General features: G+C 46.0%; 1 protein-coding gene across 3 annotated transcripts in view; it reads left to right on the top strand.

The window, feature by feature from the left end:
* The window catches only part of Hmces (5-hydroxymethylcytosine binding, ES cell specific), a 17,389-nt gene extending 208 nt beyond the window's left edge, over positions 1-17,181 (top strand). The window contains exons 2-7 of one of the 3 annotated variants that reach the window (XM_055617439.1): positions 435-638; positions 3,747-3,890; positions 7,187-7,312; positions 10,689-10,867; positions 14,311-14,503; positions 16,611-17,181. In XM_055617439.1, the coding sequence (XP_055473414.1) occupies positions 456-638; positions 3,747-3,890; positions 7,187-7,312; positions 10,689-10,867; positions 14,311-14,503; positions 16,611-16,847 (1,062 nt within the window). In that variant the 5' untranslated portion in view covers positions 435-455 and the 3' untranslated portion in view covers positions 16,848-17,181. The other 2 variants (XM_055617440.1, XM_055617438.1) reach the window with 2 other exon arrangements.
* The last annotated feature ends 5,992 nt before the right edge of the window (positions 17,182-23,173 follow it).

Here is a 23,173-nt window from a genome sequence, read left to right on the forward strand (position 1 = left end):
GGCCGGGCGGAGGACAGGGCCGGGCTGAGGGGGCGGGCGGCCGGGCGGAGGACGGGGTCTCGCTGAGGGGGCGGCCGGCCGGGCGGAGGAGCGCCCAGGGTCTTGGCGGGGGACTCCGGGCTTACCCGGCGCCTCTCTGAGCAGGGCGGGCCGCGCAGGGCGGTCGAGCGGTCTCCGCCGCTTTCGCGGGCGTGACTGCGGAGGGCGCTCGCCTTCCCTTGCTGAATTGTTAATCCGCCGAAATAACCACGGGGCCCGGCTCTGCCAGCGAACACCCGAAGCCTGCTTCTGCACTGCGGGCCCTGCGTCGCCCGCCGGCCGCCCCTGGCCTAACGGAGCCGTCGCGGGAGGTGTGGCGGCGGGGATCCTGCGCACGTCGCAGGGAGGACGCTGTGGCCGGGGGAGGGCGAGCTTCCGTTTTGGTGACTTTACAGGTCTGAGGGGCAGTGCTGAAGATGTGCGGGCGGACGTCCTGCCACTTGCCCAGAGACGTTCTCACCAGGGCCTGTGCCTACCACGACCGGCAGGGCAGGCGGCGGCTCCCGCAGTGGAGGGACCCGGAGAAGTACAGCCCCTCGTACAACAAGAGCCCTCAGTCGAGCAGCCCCGTGCTTCTCTCCCGGCTGCACTTTGAGAAGGTAAGGCAGTGGCAGCCCCTGCTAGCTTCTGGCCCAGCCTTGCAGCTCTCCCGACGCCTCTGGTGTCTGCCCAGCCAAGGGGCAGTGACCTTGAAAGCAGCCCTTACAGATAGACCCAGGCCCTAGTTGAAAATCGATCTGGGCCTCAGTAAGGAATAAGTCGGTATTCTTCAGGCGCAGCCAGACTTTTAATGCATGCCCAGTTTATATGGACCTCCTATTTGAATACATTTAAAAATTCTTTTGAGACAGAGGAACTCACTATTTAGGCCATGCTGGCCTCAAGCTTGCAGCAAACCTCCAGCTTCTGTCTCCAGAATCCTGTATTACAGGAGTGCACACTCTGCTTAGCTTGATTTTTTTTTTTTAAGATAGCAGCCTTTAAATATTAATGATTTATCGGCGTCATCTGAGTGTGGTTAAAAAAACAAACAGGTGTGGTACGCACTCCCAGCATGAAGGAAGCCAGAGGAAGCAGATCACTGAGTTAGAGGCTAGTCAGGGCTGCTTAGCAAAACTCTGTCTCAAAGAAAGTGATTAGGGAGCTTGCAAAATGTCTCAGTGGGTGAGCGCATGCACTGCCAAACCAGAAGGCAGAATTTGATTCCGAAAACTTGCAAGGTAGAACCAGCTTCTGCAAGTTGTCCTCTGTATTTCCTTCCCATTCTGTAGCGGGCATGCGTGAGAGTGAATGCATGCACACAAATAAATGTGAATGGAGCTGGTGATGTTACTTGGGGATTGTACAACATATTTCATATGCTCATAGCCTTGGGTTCAGTCCTAGCACACAAGAAATACATTTTTTTAAAGCTTAAACAATTTTTATGTGTACAGATGTCTTGCCCACATATGTATGTATATGTATACCAGGTGTGTGCCTGGTGCCCTTGGAGTTAGAGCTTCAGATACCCTGAAACTGAAGTTACAAACAGCCACCATTTGAGTGCTTGGAATTAAACCCAGATCCTTTGTGAGAGCAGCAAGTACTCTTAAGTGCAAACAGACCACGGTCCCTGTCCCAGTGGGTGGATCTTGGGGAGCAGGAATGGGGAGATGGAGCCCTCAGCAAATATAGCTCTCTTTTGGGGCATTCGAGTTTGCTCATGTTTGAGTGCACATCTGTAATGATTTATTTAGGTTGCTAGGGTTTCTTAACTTGGCAAATATTTGATACTTCATTTCCCTCTCTTTTTGCATTTTTCTCAAACCTGTAAATTCTGAAACAAAATGAGCATTTCAGTGTTTCAACTGCCAGCATGTAAGTATAGAAAGCAATATTTGTATTGGAAACCACTGATTTGCATAGTACTTCCTCATCTATCACAGTGCCACCAGCTGTTCTGGTCCAAGGTCAGACCCCGTACAGGAAGATGACTAATACCGACCAATAGTTTCAGTACTTGGCTTCTCAGCCACTTTGTAATCATCACTCTCTTGTTTGGGGTTTTGTGCAGTGATGAAAAACAGACCAATAGGATTGTGAGAGCAGGATTTCTTAATCAAGACATCACTAACATTTATATATATGCATAGGTGTTTTGCCTGAATGATTGTCTATGTACCACATAGACATTGTACAATGTCTGTGGAGGCCAGAAAAAGGTACCACTGAGGTATATGACTTCCTCCCCCAACAACCTTACCTGCCTACAGCTTTTCAGGGAGGGCTAGAGCTTCACGAGCAATCTTCTATTCATGGTTGAATGTTGAGAGCCCATTCTTGAGTAGGTCTTGTCACGAATCCAGTACTGCTCTTGAGTTCATGGGTGTCCAGAAGACAGTTTCACAGCAGTCCTCTGATCGTTCTATCTTTTCTGTTTTGTTTTGAGACAGGGTTTGTCTGTGTGTTCCTATCCTGGAACTCTTTGTAGATCAGGCTGGCCTTGAACTCAGTTCTACCTGCCTCCCAAGTTGCTGGGATTAAAGGTGTGCACTACTATGCCCAGATTAGTCCTTCCACTTTTATATTCTTTTATATTCTTTCATTAAGTTTTTGACAATTTTATTTACGAATACAGTGTACTGTGATTATTCTAACTTGACCATTACTTTCCAGCCCTATCTGCTGTTCTTTTCTTCATCCTTCTACTTTTCTTCCCCCCTTTAACTTTTTCATTCTTTTTATTCTCTCTTCCCTGTACCTTACAGGGATGATACAGGTGTCCATTTAGAACTGAACACTTAAAAGTCATAATTCTCAGAATTTTGACTAGCTGTGAGTCTCTTCATCACCCTCCACATTCAGAAGCTTCCAGTGCTCCAGGTTAGCCTGGAGTTCACACCAGCTCCCAGGTGTTGGGGTTGCAGGTGTTTTCTTGTTTTCTACCCACCATTCTTGAGCCACTTTTTTTTTTTTTTTTTTTTTTTAATGGAGACAGGGTCTCACTATGTAAGTCAGGCTGGCCTTGAATTCACAGAGATCTACCTGTCTTCCAGGTGCTAGGATTAAGAGCAGGCACTACACTGCTCAGCTGACTTCTTCCCCCTTAATAACCTTGTATTCTTTGTATATAGTAATTATGGACTTTCTGCTGTATCTGAACCTGTTTTATTTTTGTGTCTTGCTCAACCATTTTTGTTTTAAATTTATATATGTGCTCATGTGTCTGTGTGAGTGTATGTCAGTGGGAAGAGGTCCTCAGATTCTCTGTAGCTAGAGTTACATGCAGTTGTAGCTGCCAGACATGGTGCTGAGACCTAAGTCAGGTCCTCTATAAAAGCAGCACGTGCTCCCAACCACTGCATCATCTCCGCAGCACTTGAGCAGGATTTCTGTGTCATCCAGGCTTGCTTGGGACTTTTTATATAGCCCAAACTGGTCTTTTTAATTATTTTTTTTTTTTTGTTTTTTTGAGGCAGGGTTTCTCTTGTATAGCCTTGGCTATCCTGGACTCACTTTGTAGACCAAGCTGGCCTGGAACTCACGGAGATCTGCCTGCCTCTGCCTCCCTGAGTGCTAAGATTACAGGCATGTGCCACCACACCTGGCTCCCAAACTGGTCTTAAATTAGCAGCAATCCTCCTGCCTCAGCCTTTTGAGTGCTGGGATTACAAGTGTGAATCACCAATTTAGATGCTAAATCTGAACCTTTTTTTCAATGGCAGGATGCAGACTCATCAGAGCGGATAATCATTCCCATGCGATGGGGCCTGGTCCCATCTTGGTTCAAAGAAAGTGACCCTTCCAAGCTGCAGTTCAACACGACCAACTGTCGGAGTGATACCATAATGGAGAAGCAGTCATTCAAGGTAGGTAGCTTGTCCAGGGAAAGGGCACTCTAACATTGTTGAGTATTTTGTATACCTGAGAAATATGGCTCCAAAAGATATTCCCAGGGTTTTGTTGTTGTTTTGGTTTTTTGTTTTGTTTTCTTTTTCTCAAGATAGTGTTCTGTGTAGCCCTGGCTGCTCTGGAACTTGCTCTGCAGACCAGAGTGGCCTCAAACTCAGAGGTCTGGCTTCCTCTGCCTCCCAAATGCTGGGATTACAGGTATATGCAGCCACCACCCTGCTAAGATATTCCCAGTTGTTAACGTTGAGTTCTGTTCTGTTTATTGCTATGTTCTAGACCAGTAATGCCCAAACTTACTGGTTTTGGTGGTTTGAATGAGAACGGCTCCCATTGGCTCATAATAACTTGGTCCCCAGTTGGTGAAACTGTTTAAGAAGGTATTAGGAGGTGTGGCATGATTGGAGGAGCTGTGTGACTGGGGAGAGAGCTTGGAGGCTTCAAAAGCCCATGACACTACCAGTTAGTACTCTCATTCTCTTTCTGGTAATTGTGCCTCAAAATACAAAACTGTAACCTCCCGTGAAACCCTTTCTTTGAGTTGTTTTACACGGTGTCTTATTACAGCAATTGAAAAGTAACTAGGACAGTGGTTTAAAACTAAATAATTGGCCCAAGATGGTGGCACCCACTTTTAATCCCAGCACTGGAGAGGCTGAGGCCAACAGATCTGCGAGTTCAAGGCTAACTTGGTCTACTTAGTGAGCTTCGGACCAAACAGAGGTATACAGTGAGACCTTAATCTCAAAATGAGGGTGGAGGTAGCAAACAGAAGGTTCCCTGGGTGAAGCAGCTGCTACCAAAGCTAATGACCTGACATCAACCACCAGGACACACATGGTAGAAGGATAGTATCAACTCCTCTCGAAAATTGTCTTTTGACTTACACATGCCCCTTCCCCACCAAAAATAAATAAAAATAATAAAATTTTAAAGGCAAAAAAAATTATCTCATGTACTGTGGAGTAATTGTGCTCAGTGAGGCAGTTTTTACTGGCAATGTTTGATGTACTTACCTGTCTGAGGATAGCTACCTATGGTAGTTGTACTGGTTAGTTTTTTTGTCAGATTGACACAAGCTGAGCTCTGCTGGAAGGAAAGAACGTCAACTGAGGAAAACCTCCCATCAGAGTAGACTGTGGGCATGTCTGTGGGGCATTTTCTTGATCAGTGATTGGTGTGAAAGGACCCAGTTCACTGTTGGCAGTATCACCCCTAGACAGGTGGTCCTGGATTATATGGAAACAAAAAAAACAAGACCGAGCAAGCCATGTGAAGCAGGCTGGTAAATGGCATTCCTCCAAGGCCTCTGTTTCCATGCCTGTTGCTATTATTATTGTTGTGTGGACAGGGTCTTTATGTAGCCTTGGCTGTCTTGGAACTCACTCTGTAGACCAGGTTAGTCTCAAACTCAGAGATCCACCTGCCTCTCTCTGCCTCCCAGGTACTGGCATTAAAATCTACCACACTGGGTTCATCTACTTCAGTTCTTTCTTGAGTTGCTGCTCTGACTTCCCTTCATGATAAATGATAAACAGAGATAAAACCTTTCCTCCCCAAGTTGCTTTTGGGCATGGTATTTTGCAGCAGCAATAGAAAACACACTAAGACAAGTGGCTTCTTCATACCCAGCTGATAACTTAGGTGGTATGTCTGGAACTTAGAACCTTTCTCCATTCCTAGCATGAGTGTATCTTAGCCAAGCTTCTGATGTGGCACCTCATTTACTGCAGCGCTCATGATTCAAGAAAGCAGAACAGAAACTACAAAATCTTTGTGACCTGGTCTTGTCCGTCATATATAGCATTGCGTGTGCTGCATTCTGTTTGTCATTGAGAGCCAGCGTAATTCAGTCTGGGAAAGGATGAGACAGTGTGTGAATACTGCAAAGCCTGGTCCACTTGGAGCAAACTGGAGACAGGTTATTGTTGGCCAGCTTTAAACTAGGGAGATGCAATTCACACATCTACTTACCCCTAAAGAGGAGCCCAAGACAGACAAAAATTCAGCTTGGTGAACCAGTGAGTTTTTATTGGTTTACTAAGAGGAGTAGGGGTATGGGGTCACTTACAGGAGCAGGGATGACTTAAAAAGCAGCTTCATGATTGACAGCCACTTCAGCACTCAAAAGCTGCCACTCTGAATCTCTCTGCAACTGGATGGGTCAGTCTCCTTCCCTAGGAGAGCAGTTGTTTACTCCTGTAAAGCTGGGGAGGTCCTTTCTAGAATCTTGCAGGTTTTTACTTACTCATACATATGTTCTGTTTACCTCCTGAGTCTCCCCTTTCCTCCTGGAGAAAAGTGCTATATGGCACTAGCTGCCATGTGTAGCTGTTCAGGGGGAAAGAGCTTTTTGCCTTTATGTTCAATCTTTCTTTGCCTTTTGTTTAATCTTTCAACATCTGTTTAGTTGAGTGGTGACTTTATAAATAAAGTGATATGGGGCTCTGTTAGATGGCTCAGTAGGTAAAGGCGCTTGCTACCAAGTGTGAGAGTCATCCCTGGGCCCACGTGATAGGAGAAAACTGACTCCCCCAAATTGTCATTTTAGCTACAAACATGTACTATCATACAGAGCAATTATTTAAAAAAAAAAAAAAATGAATATGTAAGCTGGGTGGTAGGGCAACAAACACCTTTAATCCCAGTACTTTGGAGGCAGAGGCAAATGGGTCTCTTGAGTTTGAGGCCAGCCTGATTTACAGAGTGAGTCCAGGACAACCAGGGCTACACAGAGAAACCCTGTCTCGAAAAATCAAAATATCTAAAGCCAGGTGTTGTGGTATATACCTTTAGTCCCAGCACTTGGGAGGCAGAGGCAGGCAGATTACTGTGAGTTCAAAGCCAACCTGTTCTACATAGTTTCAGGACAGCCAGAGCTTCATAGTGAGACCCTGCATCTTTTTAAAAAAATGTCGTAAGAGATTTGAGGTGCAGAGAAACTAACTTCTCTGGGTATGTATATGTGGCTCAGTGGTAGCATACTCAGCTGAGTTCATTCCTTACCCAGCACTTTAAAAAAGGTAAAAGGTAACTCCTCTGGAGCCACACATGAAACCTGAGTGTTGTAGTTTGTATGTGTACACACACACACACACACACACACACACACACATATTTGATCTGGTTCTGAAGGTGAAACCTATGGCTTTGTACTTGCTAGGCAAGCCTCTACCACCAAAGTACAGTGCTGAACATAAAAGTCCATGTAATGGAACCCGGTCACTATGACCATATCCTGTTTGTTCTCTCTCAGGTTCCTTTGGGAAAAGGACGGCGATGTGTTGTTTTAGCAGATGGATTCTACGAGTGGCAGCGGTGTCAGGGGACAAGCCAGAGGCAACCATACTTCATCTATTTTCCTCAAACCAAGACAGAGAAGGTATGAACAGTTGTGTGCACAGTATGTTTGGAAAGACAGAGGAACAAATCAAGGTCATAGAGCAGTAGGACACATATCTAGTGGTGACTCACTGTAAATACAAAATGATGCTCAGAACTATCTCCATTAAGTTGCATGCCTATAGTTTGTTTGTTTCTGAGATTATGATTGCAACATTTCGCCCTTTCCTCCCTCCAAACTCTACCATATACCCCCTCATGTTCATTGGCCTCTTTTTCATCATTATTGCATGCAGATGTATGTGTATACATACAAACATACACACACAATGTCCATGGAATGTTACTTATGTGTATGTTTTCAGTGCTGACCTCTTGACACTGGACGCCAGCTTGTGTGCTCTTCCCTAGGAATGATTATTTCTCCCACTCTCTGTATTTCTCATTTGTTGTATTTGTATAGGGTTGAGGCCTTGTGGGCTTTTCCCCCATCTACTTTTGCTTATGCTTTGGTGTTCTTGTTTAGCTCACTTTTGGGCAGTCATGTTGGTGAGACTTTATGGGTTTAGCTTCTGACGTTGTTAGGAGACACAACCTCACAGCAAACTCACTGATCCTCTGGCTCTTGTAATTTTCCCACCCTCTCTTCTGCCTCAGGTGCAGGAGTGTTTTTTGTAGCTGTGTCCATGGAGATTGTGCTCCACAACACTTCATTTTGATTCGTTGTGGTTTTCTGTAATGGTCTCTGTTGCAAAAAGAAATTTCCTTGATGAGGGGTGAAGACCACACTTATTGTGGCATGAGCACAAATGCTTAGATTGTTGTTAGGGATTATGCTATTAGTAAAGTGGTGGTAGTAGATTCCCCTCCTGCGTCTATGATGTCATTAGTACTGAGTAGTTAGTTTTAGTAGTTAGTAGGTTTCCAGTACCAGGCATGGGTTCCCTCTTGTTGACTCCAATTAAAGAGCTATTGGTTACCATCAAGGTACGTGTGCCACTACTGCCCCTTAGGATTATCATGCCTTGCTGGTCATTAATGTGGTTCTTAAGCATCATAATAGGTAGACTATTGGTTGCCTCCCTCTTTGGAAGCTTGCAAAGTGCCTTTTGGTTCCATAAAAGCTAGCCCTAAGGGATTTGGCATTTGAGTTAGTTCCAGCTCAGGGAACTTTGGGCCTTGTTTCTGAAGTGCGTCGTATATTCAGCAAACAAGAAAACAAGTCATTATGTCAGGACAATTATTTTTTTTAACCCACCAAGTTTCCACCTTTTTTTGGAATGATGCTGCTCTGAACACTCACGTGTAGGGAAGGCTTTGTGTGAATGTATATTTAGTACAGTTTGTGAGCATATAGGCAGCTGGCTTCTGGGTTGCCTAGCAACCTATGATGTCATCATGTGTGGTCCACCAGTGTGCGGCAGTTCAGCTGTGTATGCACAAGCTATAAAAAGACCCACCCACTACTTTGCCTCTCTCTTACTCTTCCTCTCTCCACCTCGATTTCTTTCCCCCACCATGTCGCTCTCTCTTTCATTTTCTTCTCTATCTCTCCACCCCCATCCAATAAATCTCTTTCATATAATATCTTTGGTGTGTGTGGCATCATTTTTAAATGAATACTAACAATTGGTACACTTGCTCACATGGTAATAATAAAAGCCTGTCATTTCAAAACCAAATTGAACTGAATACTTTCACTTTCTTTCTTTCAATTATTTTCTGTCTGCCAAAAGCCTTACTATTTTCCTTTCTTTGTATTTTTTAACTAAGCCTCTACAGACCAAGCTGGCCTTGAACTCAGAGGTCCCTTGCCTCTGCCTCCCAAGTGCTGGGATTAAAGGTGTGTAGCACCACTGCTGAGCAACCTCTTGTTCTCTTGTTTGCTTGCTTGCTTGCTTGCTTTTCTTTCTTTAGTCTTCTTTTTTGTTGTTGTTTTTTTGTTTGTTTGTTTGTTTTTTGAGATAGGGTCTCTCTGTGTAGCCTTGGCTGTTCTGGACTCACTTTGTAGACCAGGCTGACCCTGAACTCACAGAGATCTGCCCGCCTCTGCCTCCCTGACTGCTGGGATTACAGGCATGCGCCACTGTATCGGCACATAACTTTTTGCTCTCTTAAGGGGGCACTAATGCCATTTTTGTTCCAGGCACCCAGATGCCCATGGCTCTGTGTGCTTATTCAGGTAGAGGCCAGAGTTTGATGCTGCATGTCTTCCTCAATTGTCCTTAAAAAAAAAATTTTTTTTTTTTGAGACAGGGTTTCTCATTGAACTGGAAGCTCATTGGTTTGTGTAGGCTGGCTGGCTGGCTAGCAAGCTCCCGAGTGGTAATAGGCACATGCCACCATGTTGTCCAATTTTTTATGTCAATATACTGGGCATGAGAACTCAGATCTTCATGCTTGTGTGGGAAGTACTTTACTGGCTTGTACCATCTCCCCAACTGCTTTTTAATTGATGGGTTTCGTTTTGTTTTGGGTTTCTGGGGTGGGGGGTGGTTTTGTTTTTGAGACAGGGTCTCTCTATTATGTAGCTCTGGAACTACTCTGTAGATCAGGCTGGCCTCAAACTAACAGTGATCTGCCTACCTCTGCATCCTGAGTGCTGGGATTAGAGGCATGTCCCACTAAAGCCAGCTTGAAGACTGGTTTTATATTTCTGAAAAAGCATGTATTTATATATGTTAGATGTGTTATATTATTTGATTTGGTACATAGTTCTTGAATGTTATCTTCTGAATTTCCCTTTTTCTCTGTGTTTCAGTTTGGGTATTGTTCATTGTTTAGAGGGCCTTTAATATTAACTAAGTCATCTGGGAAATGTAATCATGCCTTAAGTCTGGTTCTGATTTCTCTTGGCAGTGGATTCTTTTTTCCTAGGATGTGTGTGTGCGTGTGTTTGTGTGTGTGTGTGCATGTGTTTTATAATTTTTGTTGTTAGTATATAGGGCAGAGACCAAAATTAATAATAATTATTTATGGGAATCTTCTATTATGCCTTTACATGTTAGATCAAGTCACTCTCATAGGAATGGAACAGGGTTTAAATTTTGCTATTTTCATCTTTTTTTTTTTTTTTTTTTAATTCAGCACAAGCCTTTATTTTTCTCTGGTGTCTCCTTGTTCTTTAGGTGAGCAGTGACACACCAGAGGGTTTTTTCCCTGTAGCTAGGCTCTTCTTGGTAATAGGCTCTTCCTGAGCTAGATTTTTTGGAAACTTGAAAGCCAAGTGAAGGTATTAAATTCTAAAAGTATTAAGAAGCCATAATCTACTGCTTCAGTGGACATTTGCCATGAAGCCTCTTGGTGTTGAAGATAATGGTTCAGACAGGGTCAAAATAGAATGAGCTGAATTGTTTCCAAGCTAGTGTACTGTCTGAAGCAGCACTGGGCATCTCTAACCAACCTGCTCTTTCCAGTCAGGTGGGAACGAGGCTGCAGAGAGTCCTGACAGCAAGGAAAAGGTCTGGGACAACTGGAGGCCGCTGACCATGGCAGGGATCTTTGACTGCTGGGAACCCCCAGAGGGAGAGCGCTTGTATTCCTACAGCATCATCACTGTGGACTCCTGCAGAGGCTTGAGTGACATCCACAACAGGCAAGTCCTGCTTTTTTCTGGGGAGAGGTTGCTCTGAGTTTAGAGAGTAGAAAACTAACTTGTGCAAATTATAATCATTTTTCCCAAAACATATATATATTCCCCAGAATGTTACCAACTTGCGTACAAAATTTACAGTGAAAAACACATGAAATAATTTGGATTTCTGAGACTTTAAAATATTTTTAGGGACTGGTGGTATAGTTTATGGTTGAATATATACTTAGCATGGCTATGGACTTACTAGGCCAGTGTGTATCACTGAGATTTACCCCCAGTTCACTGGCTCAGTAAACTATAGGAGCTCTTGTTACTCTTCCAAAGGACCCAGGTTTGATTTTTAGGCGGCTCACAACTGTCTATAATTCCAGTTCCTGGGGATCCACTTCCTCTGGCATCTACAGATACCTGCAGTTTACATGCACATTCCCACATACAACACACACTTCTACACATAATTATAATAAAAATAAACCTTTTTAAAAGTACGTATTTGTTAAAGTTAAAGCATTGGCCTGTTAATATGTTTATACATTTGTCTCCCTAAAATCGGCTGTGCCAGTCAACCAGTAAAATGTGTGCCTGGCCTATAAAACTAGAAGCTGATATCCTGGTTTGCTTTCCATTGTTGTGATAAAGACCATGATCAATTGAAACTTGAGGAGGAAAGGGTTTCATTCCCATCCTAGTCCATCATGAAGGGAAGTCAGGGTAGGAGCTCAAGCAGGAACCTGGAGTCGGGAAGTAAAGCAGAGGCCATAGAAGCAATCTGCTTACTGGTGTGCTCAGATACTTTTCTTAGATAGCCCAGGACCACGTGCTCAGGGGCAGTACCACTCACGGAGGGCTAAGCTCTTCTCATCAACCAGTAATCAAGAAAATGCCCTGCAGACATGCCTATAGGCCAGTTTGAGTCAGGCGCTTTCTCAGCTTTTCCCTCTATCTTCCCCAATGGCTCTAGCTTATGTCAACTTGACAAAAAGTAACCAGCACAGGGGAAATAAGGTTGAGAAGACAATACTCTTAGTGCCAGTTGTGGTGGCACAGGCCTATGAACCGAGCACTGGGAGGCGATGGTGGGAAGCTCCCACAAGTTTTCACAAGTACTTCATAGCAAGAGCCTGTCTCAGATAAGACAATTACCAGTGAAACATCAAAGAATAATAGTATCTGGTTTTGGGAGCAAATTGAACATTTTATCAAATGAATAGTCACCTTTTACCTTCTGTGTCACTGCTAGGATTCCGTGAGTCCCATATTCACATGCATTTGTGGCTTTTTCTTACCGCAAAAAGCTTTGGGAAATGTAGCTGTATTTGAAACTACAAAATCAATACTGGCATTAATAATTAAATAATTGTGCTTACGCTTTGAAAAAAGTTCCAGCATTTTTTTATGTTGCTCCAGATATGGACCTGTATTTTTACAGCATTGTCACTGATGGGTTTTACTTCATAGCTGTTGTCTTCGAAATAATCATGTTCTCATTTTTATTTCAAAATGCTTATCATTTCTAACTTCTCAGTATTTAAAGTAGTTATATTTGTATATACAATCTAACGTGTTTGAGGCAAGAAACCTAGGCATGTTTGAGGTGTTAAATTGAGTATTTTCTGTTCTTTCTTCTTTTATATAAATCTTTTTTCAAGCATATTTAATGCTTTGCATGTATGTTTGTTTGAGGGTGCCAGATCACCATGGAACTGGAGCTATTGGCAATTGTGAGCTTCCGTGTGGGTGCTGGGAATTGAACCAGGGTCCTTCGGAAGATCTCTCCAGCCTCTGAGTATTTTCAAATTATGTAAAAATTATCAAATGCAAAACAGTAGCAAAATACAGCTTGAGTGTGTGGTCAACAAAATAGCTGTGGGCGTCTGAGAGGGGATATGTGCATGTTTTGTATATTCCTGAAAAATCATTTCCACTGTGGGCAGTTTTTTGTGTTCACCCTGTTTTTGTTTTATTAATTTTATTAAATCTTTTATGTATATGAGCTTTTTTTAAAGTTTCAAACACATCTTTATTAATCACATATAAACCATTACAGTCCACACATTTTTGTCAATAAGAAATACATTTATTTCTATAGCATAAAACTGAGCTTTGAAATTTGACACACTCTTAGAAAGCATTTTCTGCATCTTCCTGAACATGGTAGTGTTTTGTCTGCTAATGGTTATGAAAACATTTAAAGTAGTTGGTAAGAAATCAGGTGAATATAAAGGATACGACCTTTTAAAGCACTAGTTGTGAGATGGGTGGTTGGCTGTTGTCAGAGAGAAGACATTGCCAGAAGAACTGGTCCTTCTCTATTGGTCATTGCTGCCTTCTGGGATTGCAGTTTTGGTGCATCTCAGTTTGCTAAGCACGCTTCTCAGATGTAGTGGTTTTGCTGGGCTGCAGAAAGCTGTAGTAGATGAACTGGTAGCAAACACCAGGCAGTGTGAATTCTTGGGAACTCTTGTGTAGTCATAAGAGGATCAGCTTTATTGATTAGTCATCGTTGACTTTTGGTGACTGGCACCTGCTCATCTTCAAGGCCCTCATTTTCTTGGCAGAACTTCTTGACCCATCTCGGCCTTCTCACATTTTTTCATGATTCTTTTGTCTTTCTACATTTGTAGATCAAATAGCAGGTAGGGGTAATCTTGCCTCAATATCTGTTGAGTAACAATGATATTGATCATCTCCTTTCCACTTTTGACTTTAGTTCAGTGGTGGTTTTCATAACAGTATAAGAGGGTTCGGATTCATGATAGTGAACAAAGGCGTGGTGGCAGGAGCAGTTAAGAGGTCATATAACTTAATCTGAAAGTAGGAGTTGGAGAGAACATATATGAGTGTTTTGCCCGAATGTGTGTGTGCACTCTACATATGCATGCCATCTACCTGCTGAGGTCAAAGGAGGGCATCAAATCCCCTGGGACTGTTGTTCTCTCTCTCCATAGCCATGACTGTGTTCATGGGTTCCAGCATGTGTTCCAGACTGGTCTCGCTCACAGAGATCCACCTACTTCTGCCTTGCAAGTGCTGGGATTAACGGTATGCACCACCATGCCGCTTCCCACCCACTGCTTCCTACTGATAATATTTTGCAGAAGCAAATGTAAAACTTGCTGGTACGTCAGAGGCACTGCAAATAGGTTGGCAAATTTAAAACAAACACTAAGGTCAGATCTGCCATTCCTGCTGCTAGGAAGGTGAAACAGGAGGATTGATCTTGAATTCAAGTCTAGCTTAAGCAACTTAACAAACCTTTGCCTTAAAAAGAAAAATGAGCCATGAAATTTCATCAGTTAATGATACTATCAGGTTGTATTGGGAACTTGGAGCCATGTGAGGTAAGAGGGAGGACCAGTAGCCTCTCTGATGCCTTAATTATCAACTGACTCAGTTTCTTTCCTTGTGCTACCCTTATCTACCTCTTCATTGGATCCTGCCAGGATGCCTGCCATACTAGATGGAGAAGAGGCAGTCTCCAAATGGCTTGACTTTGGTGAGGTTGCCACTCAGGAAGCTCTGAAGTTAATCCACCCCATAGACAATATCACCTTCCATCCAGTTTCTCCAGTGGTGAACAACTCCCGAAACAACACTCCTGAGTGTCTGGCTCCTGCTGATTTGGTGGTTAAGAAGGTAGGGACTGTGACTAGTCCGTTCTGAGACTCCTGCGCATCATCAGAACTTTAATATTTATCTCATTTGATTTCATGTGATTTGAATTTTAGGGTCTCACTATGTTCTGCCTAGCCTGGAACTTGGCTATGTAGACCTCAAAGTGGCCTCAAACTCACAGAAATCCATCTGCCTCAGCCTCCTTATTGCTGGTATTTACTGAAGCCATCTACTACCATAACTGGCTTTTTTGTTGTTCTTTTTCAAAATTGGGTTTCTCTGTGTAGCCGTGGCTGTCCTGGAGTCACTTTGTAGAGCAGGCTGGCCTCGAACTCACAGCAGTCAGCCTGCCTCTGCTTCGCTGAGTGCTGGGATTAAAGGTATGTGCCACTATGCCTGGCTATTGTTTTCTAAGTTTTTTGTTTGTTCTTTTTGTTTTGGTTTGGTTTTTTGATTTGTCTGTAGATTTATTTTTTGAGCACATACCTATAATCCAAGATGCTACAGAGAGATGAGAGCTGCTTCCACATGTCAGTGGGGCCAGCTCTCTGATGTGGAACTTCCCTTCCCATTGCAGGCATTTGCCCATTCATGTTCCTTTAATCCCCTGCATCCTTGCTGAATGCTGAGAAGTTACAGAGCGTGTGCACCTGTGTTGAGAGGCCAGAGAACAACTTCAGATACCATCTTCAGAAACACCGAGTCCACTGGCCGGGAGCTCATCACTTAGGCCAGACTAACTGGCCAGAGAGCCTTAAGGATCCTTCTGCTCTGCATCCCAGCTCTGGGATAAAACATGTGTCACCATGCCTAGCATATTTATGCATACAGATGCTAGGCCTTCACACTGCAAAGCAAGTACTTTACTGAGCTGTCTCTCTGCCTCCCGGCTGTGATTCTTTAATGTACTGTTTTCACAACTACAAATTGGAAGAGCTCCAGTTCTCATTCTCTTCCAGAGTACCTGAGAGCATTCTTGCAATGCTCTGTAACTTCTCAGCCTATAGCAAGGACCAGGTGATTTGTTTTTAAGGAACATGAATGGGCAAATGCCTGCAGTGGGAAGGGAAGTTCTGCATCACAGAGCTGGCCCCACTGACATGTGGAAGCAGCCCTCATCTATTCGGCATGCAGGGGCCAAGAGCAGCATTCCCCTTGGTGCAGGATTCTCAGTGCTGGTGCAGTCTCCGAACTGAGGACCAGCCAGCCTCCTGCCTTGCCCCTAAAGGCTCTTGTTTGCCTTACTGATGATCATTGTCATTGCTTCTCCTCTGAAATATTTTACAGTTCTGACCCTGAATAATTTTTTTTTCTCTAAAAATTTAATTATGGGGTCAGCAAGAGAGCTCAGCAGGTACAGGCAATTGTTGATTCTCTTAATCCACTCCTACAAATAACCTCTGATCACCATATTCAATTGGTGGCATGTACATACCCACATACATAATAGATGTAAAACTTGAAATGTAGTTACATAATTCTCCTTGGACTAGACAGGTCAGACAGGGTTTCTCTGTTATAGCTCTGGCTGTTGTGGAACTGTATCTGTAGACTAGGCTAACCTTGAATTCAGAGATCCACCTGCCTCTGCTTCCTGAGTGCTGGGATCAAAGGCCTGCACCACCACTGTCCAGCGATAGTAATTTTTTTTTTTTTTTTATTGTCACAGTGCTGTTTGTTTATAAAGAACTTATTTCAGAGGATCTTCATCTCTGGACTCCCTCAGTCTCTAGAAGGAGGATATTAAAATTAAGTCATCTTGTTCTAAATAAATTTTGTTTGATAAACCTGTGTGTTGGGTGTGGCACACAGGCAGCAGAGGGGTAGTGACAGTCAAGAAACCATTGAGCCTGAGTGTGGTGGCAGCTTCACTTCCCAGCCTCCCATCCCCTGCCATTGATCCCTGAATTTCTTAGAAGGCAGTTCATTGCCTGCATGTTAGGAAGATTCTCCAGCTCCACGCTGACTCTAAGCACCCTGGGAGCACTCAGCAGCCCTCTTTATTTGCACCCGTAGTAACACTCTGCAAGCGTAGATTGGGGGTGGGGTAGTACATGCTTTCTCCTTCACTTTATCTTCCCTCTGAAGATCCAACCTGGATGCTGTGAGACTTCCCTCTCTCTCATAGGAGCCCAAGACAAGTGGAAGCAGTCAAAGGATGATGCAGTGGTTGGCTACAAAGTCGCCCAAAACGGAAGTCCCTGAATCACCCAAAAAGGATGTATCAGGCTTACCCCAGTGGTCCAGCCAGTTTCTACAGAAGAGCCCATTGCCTGCTAAAAGAGGTGCCAGCAGCAGCTTCCTGGATCGATGGCTGAAACAGGAGAAGGAGAACGAGCCCATGGCAAAGAGGCCTAACAGCTAGTTACAGACTCCTCCACCCCAGGCCACAGCTGTTGTCACCAGTTGACTGGATTGTATCCATTTACTTGGGAAGGTGGTAGCACAATGTCAGCTGTGGGCATAAGAGGACATGGCTACTGTGGGACAGCCTAAGGAGAGGGCTGGCTGCAGTGGCTAGCCCTGTGGGCCCTGCTACCCCTCAGGCTCAGCTGGTAGTCTTCTCTCTGCCTCCCTGCTGGGAGCTTTCCTGTTCCTGGTGTTCCTGGAAGGAGGACCTTCTTAATCTCTGGGCTCTCTTCTAGAATTAAGTTCTTAAAATGTATTTTGTTCTAAATAAATTGTGTTGATAAACCTTGGCTAGCAAAAGTTTTTTTCCTGGTATTTAAAGAATGTTTTACCACAAAGGGGCCAGCCACTGGGCCTGGCACTTAGCTTAGTGCCAGCTCCTTCCTTGTACAGCCTTTCACTTTTTTTTTTTTAAAGATTTATTACGTATATAATGTTCTGTCTGCATGTACACCTACCTGCCAGAAAGACACCAGATCTCATTATAGATGGTTGTGAGCCACCATGTGGTTGCTGGGAATTGAACTCAGGACCTCCAGGAAGAGCAGCCAGTGGTCTTAACCTCAGCCATCGCTCCAGCCCCCAAGCCTCTCACTCTTAAAAGTTCAGAGTGCTCAGTGTTTAGTTTTAAATCAACCTGCCGTACTCCACTGAGTAATTGGTCAAGACGCTGCTCTTAGCACAGAAAGAGTGCCTCTAATGCTGCGTAGGAGTCTGAGCAGCAGGGGCTCCGCAACTGCAAGTGGAGCCTGAGTCAGAGGCACTTTGCTGGGGGGACGTGGGGGTGTCATTTTGTTTGGGATGCTGTTTCTCTTGGCAGGTAAAAATCCCTGAACGCAATGACTTCCACTCGTTTTCTCCTTTTGTTAACAGGGTCAGAGTATTTGACCAGGTGCCGTTCATTTAGTCGTGTTGGTCCAATGTTAGTGGAATTGCTGCCTAAGCGAGCGCAGGTGCACGGGTTTGTTGAGCTCGTGTGAGCCTCCATGTGTGCCTACACTACAGCACGCCTAAAGTGCGCGGGACGGGAGTGCAGGATGGCTACCCCTGCCAAAGGATGGGCCCTCTAGGAGGCCTCTCGGCAAAGCCCCTAGAGAAGGTGCAGAGACTAGGGCAGTTGGCGCGGATGGCTCACGGGAGGGGAGGGCCCCTCCCTCGGGCATAGACGGGAACATAAACCAGGGCTCCGCTCTTTCGAGGCTGCTGCGACTGGGTGGGACCCTGCGGCGCCGGCGGGGCTGGCCTCCGGCGCTATGCAAATAAGGGATCCGGGTTTCCACCAATCTCGTACCGATCCTCTGTTGTATGAGCGCGCGTGTGGCGCCCACCCAGCGCAGGCGGGTCCTTGGGGGCGGAGCCAGGTGCATGCAGGCCCAGGCCTTCCCCGGCTGCCTTTTCCGAGCACGGGAGGTTGTGGCTTGACCCACGGTCCAGACATCGTGTGTTTCTGCTGTGGGCTCTGGTTTACGGAGTGATCTCATTTCTATGAGATTTTTGTTTTAAATTCCACACCCAGCTGCTTTTCTCTAAACAGCTCTTGCCTTGAGTTCCTAGAGCCTGCCAAAGGGCTCATTTGAGGTTAGCGGGAGGGCTTTCTCTGCTCGGAGGATGGAGCAAGGAATGGAAATCCTGGAACCTCGTTCCCTGCTTGAGTGCTCGAAAAGCCTTTGCCAGCTTGGCCTGAATGCTTGAAAAGTCCTTTGCCGTCTCGGAGCTTCAGTTAGACCCGGGGAGCCACAGAGTGGGCAAGTACTCACAACCTTGTCAGCACCCAAGAAGAGCAGGTGTCAGCCCTTGAGATTCAGGACCTACGTTCAGCGTGGCCTGCCTCTCACGAAGCTGACTGGAACTTCTGCAGGCGGCAGAGGCGAGGCCTGCCACGCTGCCGGCTGTGTTGACGGTGCTCTCGGCCCGCAGCAGGAGCTGGCGGCTGTTTGGGGGGACAGCTGTCATAAAGGCAGTGAGTGGGCCCTCACGCTGAAGGACGGGTCAGAGTGCAGGGCCGTCCTGATGGGGCTGTGGGACGGGAGCGTCTGCAGTCGTAAATCCAGTCTACTCTCCGGTCCTCAGGGGCACCCTGTGAGGAGGGAGTGTCACCGCGGCACAAATGTTGTTGATTGAGACCATGGCCATCAACAGCCTGCGGCTCCTTCAGGACATCACCATAGGGACTCCTTTCACTTCGAAGTTGTCTGTGCACATGTGCGCCTGCGGGCTTCTGTGTGGGTGCGCGCGCGTATGAATACAGAGACACGGCACAGTGTGCACGTGGAAGAGGGCAACCCAAGGGAGTTGAGTCACTCCTTCCATGATGCAACTCCTAGGTACTGGACTCAGGCCATCCTGCTTTGCAGCAAGCACTTCTAGCCGCAGAGCCACACCAGAAGAGGAAATCGGAGATCAGGCTGAGGGACCTGAGAGCTTGAGAGCTGCAGCAGGGCAGTGGTGGGCCACCACGGTGGAGGTGCCCTGCTTGCTAGCTCAAGCTCCCTGCTTGCTCAGTGTCCTGACTAAAGAAGATGCCTACATAAGATTGGACTGTCAGTAAACCTGCCCTCAGGTGTTTTCTCTGTACGTTTAAGTTTGGCCCTAATATCAGGGAAACTCTGGGTAGTAACTCTTGTAACTACACAGGTAGGAATCTTCGTGGTGGTCTTTAAGGTGTAGCATGGGAGAGATGAAAAGTCCAAAAACAAGCCGCAGTGGTGCACGCCTGTAATCCTAGCACTCAGGGAGGAAGAGGCCAGCTTGATGTACAAACTGAGTCCAGGACAGCCAGGGCTACACAGAGAAACCTTGTCTTGAAAAAAACCAACCAACCAACCAAACAAACAGAACAAGAAAAAAGCCAGAAAAAAAATACCTGAGGTTGCCTAAGGCCTTTCAGCCAGCCATAGTGACTACCCAGGCTCCCTGGTCTCCCAGGGAACCCTCAGGTCCTTCCCTGTGGTCAGGATGGTCACTGGGCCTGCGTCAGCCCAGACTTGCGAACCCCACCAACCATGTCCAAAGTGCCATCAAGAAGGACATTGGGCTTCTGACTGTCCCTGTGGCCCATGAAGTCCTGATGGAGTTTTGGGGACCTGTCTCTCCTTCTTGTTCCCCTATTGTCGGGGTGGAGAGACAGGCTTGCCAGTTCCACCAAACCCCACCAAGTAGCTGTATCTTTAGGAGTGTTCACTTTACCCACTCCTTCCTGACGGCACCTTCCTGTCCTGTCCCCTTGCTGGAAAGAGACCTCTTCGCCAAAATGGGAGCCTCTATTTCCTTCCACCATCCACCACCCATCCAACCCCAGGCTCACCAACTGTTCCCCTCCTCCTTCTCCTCCAGCAGAGAAAGATGGTCTTTGTCTCTTCCTCGGGGAGAATGTTGCTTCCTAACTAACCAGTATAGTAAAAGACAACATCAGAGAACTCCAGATGAATCTCCAAAAACAGAAGAAATAGCTCGATGCTTCTGGCCAGTGGCTCATTGACAGTCCAGGATGGAACTGGATACTACCCTTCTTAATACCCCCTTTCCTTTTCTTAATCCTACTAGCTGCACCCTGGCTTCCAAACTTCTTGTCTAGATTTCTTCAACAACAGATCCAAAACTTTTTTTAAAGATTTATTTTATGTATATGAGTGTTCTATCTGCATTTACATCTGTCAGAAGAGGGAATTAGTTCACTTTATAGATGGTTGTAAGCTACCATGTGGTTGCCAGCAATTGAACTCAGCACCTTTGGAAGAGCAGACAGTGCTCTTAACTGCTGAGCCATCTCTCCAGCCCCTCCAAAAGTTTTCTAACTAGACTCCTAATCAGTTGCTATTACAGGAGTCAAAGGCCTGCAATTTACAGTAAGTTCTATAAGAAAGCAGGCTGAGCAAGCTATGAGGAGGAGCAAGCTAGCAAGCAGCACCCCTCCATGGCCTCTGTGTCAGCTCCTGCGGAATTCCAGGAAGGATCCTGTCCTGACTTCCTTCAGGGATGACAGTGATCCACAAGCACAAGGGAGCGCTAACTGGGACCGTGTGGGATTGTGAAGTCTCAAAGCCACCCCCAGTGACACACCTCCTTCAACAAGGCCACGCCTCCTAATCCTTCCCAAACAAGAGGTCAAGCAGATGGACCTACCTGGGCCATTTTCATTCAAACCACCACAGGCAGCACTACCAGCTACATTGGGGCTGTAAGAGGAACGATCAGGGGCCAGGACATAGGTCCTTGCAGGAAAGGGCTTCATGGGTGGAAAGGGACAATCAGGAGACTTGGGTAGGAGCCAAGCCACGGGCCTCCCCTCGACAGACTGCACAGCACTAGCTGCTCCCTGTCATAGGCTGGCGCTGGTCCTCTACGTGGACCAGCTAGAGAATTCTCTTGGTCACTGCTCCACGGCTATGAAAAGACACCACAACAAGGCAGCTTCATCAAGGAGGGAAGCAGGCAGACATGGCGCTGGAGCAGTAGCCTTGTTTCCTGACCCAGCAGTGTCCTATGTGCCTACAAAAACCAAAAAGCTGTCTGAAAGCAAGACGTGTCAGTAAGAACCTAGTGGGGTCAGTGCCACGCAGGAAGCCGTGCACAGGGCATGGCAAGCTGACTGGCGGCTGGGAGGGAGACCCAGAATGCATGTGCTCCACATCAGCTGTGCATTGTTAGCACCGTTCCAAACACACTCTGATTTGCACTGTTTTTCCTCATGCTTTGAGTTTTGTGTGTGTGTTCCTGTCTGTGTACACGCACATAATGTGTGTGTGCAGCTCAGAGATGTTTGGTCTCTTGATCAGTTGCTCTCATATGAGATAGGCTCTCTCACTGAATTCGGCGCTCATGGACCCTGGCTGGCCGCCCCGTGAGTTCCACTACTGAAATCTCTCTCTGCCGTGACATTCCCGTAATCGTGTGTGTGTGCACCGCTGGTTGGCTTTTTACACGGTTCTCAGGATCCCAACTCAGAGCCCTTATGTTTGTGTAGCAAGCACTTTATGACTGAGCCAGCTCCACAGTGCCCAGGATTTGAATTTTCATTAGAAGTCATCAAGAAAAGGCCGACGATTTTATATAAAATTAATAAAATGTTCATAACTTAAATATTTGTAGTAGAGCGAGTTCAATTAGCTACAGTACAGTACTAGAAGTCAAGAGCATTCGCTGGGAACTGTTGGGCTTTTGAAACCTCCAAGCCCACCTCCAGTGACGCGCCTCCTCCGCTAAAGCCACACCTCCAAATCCTTGTGGGATAGCCAATCGGGACCGAGCGTTTGCATCTATGCGCCTAAGGGGGTCATTCTCAGTCAAACCACCATAGTGATGCAGGCGAGAGAGGGGCCACCCCCACCTAGTCTTCCCTTCTCCTCTGTTTCCTTAGGAGGGGACAAACCAATTCCAAGATTCCTCTACAATCCGCCAGCTGCCTCCTGGGCAGAACCAGAACCCCGAAACCTTTTTCTGTTTTTCCCAGACAGGGTTTCACTGTGTAGCCGTCCGTGTCTGTCCCGGAACTCACTATGCAGATTAGGCTGACCTCTAATTCAGAGATGCGCATGACCCTGCCTCCTGAGTGCTGGGATTAAAGGTGTGCGCCACCATTGCCCAGCTGACACCCAAAACCTTAAGTGAAAATTTCTTCCAGGAAGCTGGGCCTCAGTATTCCCTAAAGAAGAGTGAGAAATGTCCTCCCAGTGGGAGCTCAGTTACACCGTCTTGCAACTAGATGTTTTGCAAAAAGAGAAGAAAAATGGTTAAAGGTGCCCTATTTGTATAATCCGTCTCCCTCTGGGTCTACCCTCAATTAGTCAGGAAATGCTTTTGTTGGATGTTGTCAGCAGGTGGAATCTCTCTTCCTAAAAGGCTAGGCATCCTTTCCTGTCCCACCTATCTTTTTTTAAACCTCTGGTTCCCTCTTCTTATTCTAGATGCCCCCAAGATTCTACATCACACCTTACCTACCCCTGTATTCTGAAAATCTCCAGGATCGAGAGGCTCTTAGACCCCTCCTGAATGCCAAGGGTGCCCCTCTGGCAGGTTAGACCAGAGCAGAAGACCCTGACTTTGTCTTCAGGGCATTTTTACTTTACTAAGACATAAAAAAGGAACTAAGGGCCTTCACTGAAAATTTGGACAAATATTTAGAAGATGTCCAACAGCTAAACACTCCCTATGACTTAACTTGGAGGGATGCTATCCAATTCTGGATCCTGTTCTTGTGTCAGCGGAGAAACGGAGCGTGGTAGGGAAGGCAATGACTTCCTGTGCCCCATAGCAAACATTGTGACGCCGTGAACTGGACTGGAA

The sequence above is a fragment of the Psammomys obesus genome, unplaced genomic scaffold, assembly GCF_907164565.1.
Source record: "Psammomys obesus unplaced genomic scaffold, mPsaObe1.curated_primary_1811, whole genome shotgun sequence".
In the NCBI taxonomy this organism is placed as follows: domain Eukaryota; kingdom Metazoa; phylum Chordata; class Mammalia; order Rodentia; family Muridae; genus Psammomys; species Psammomys obesus.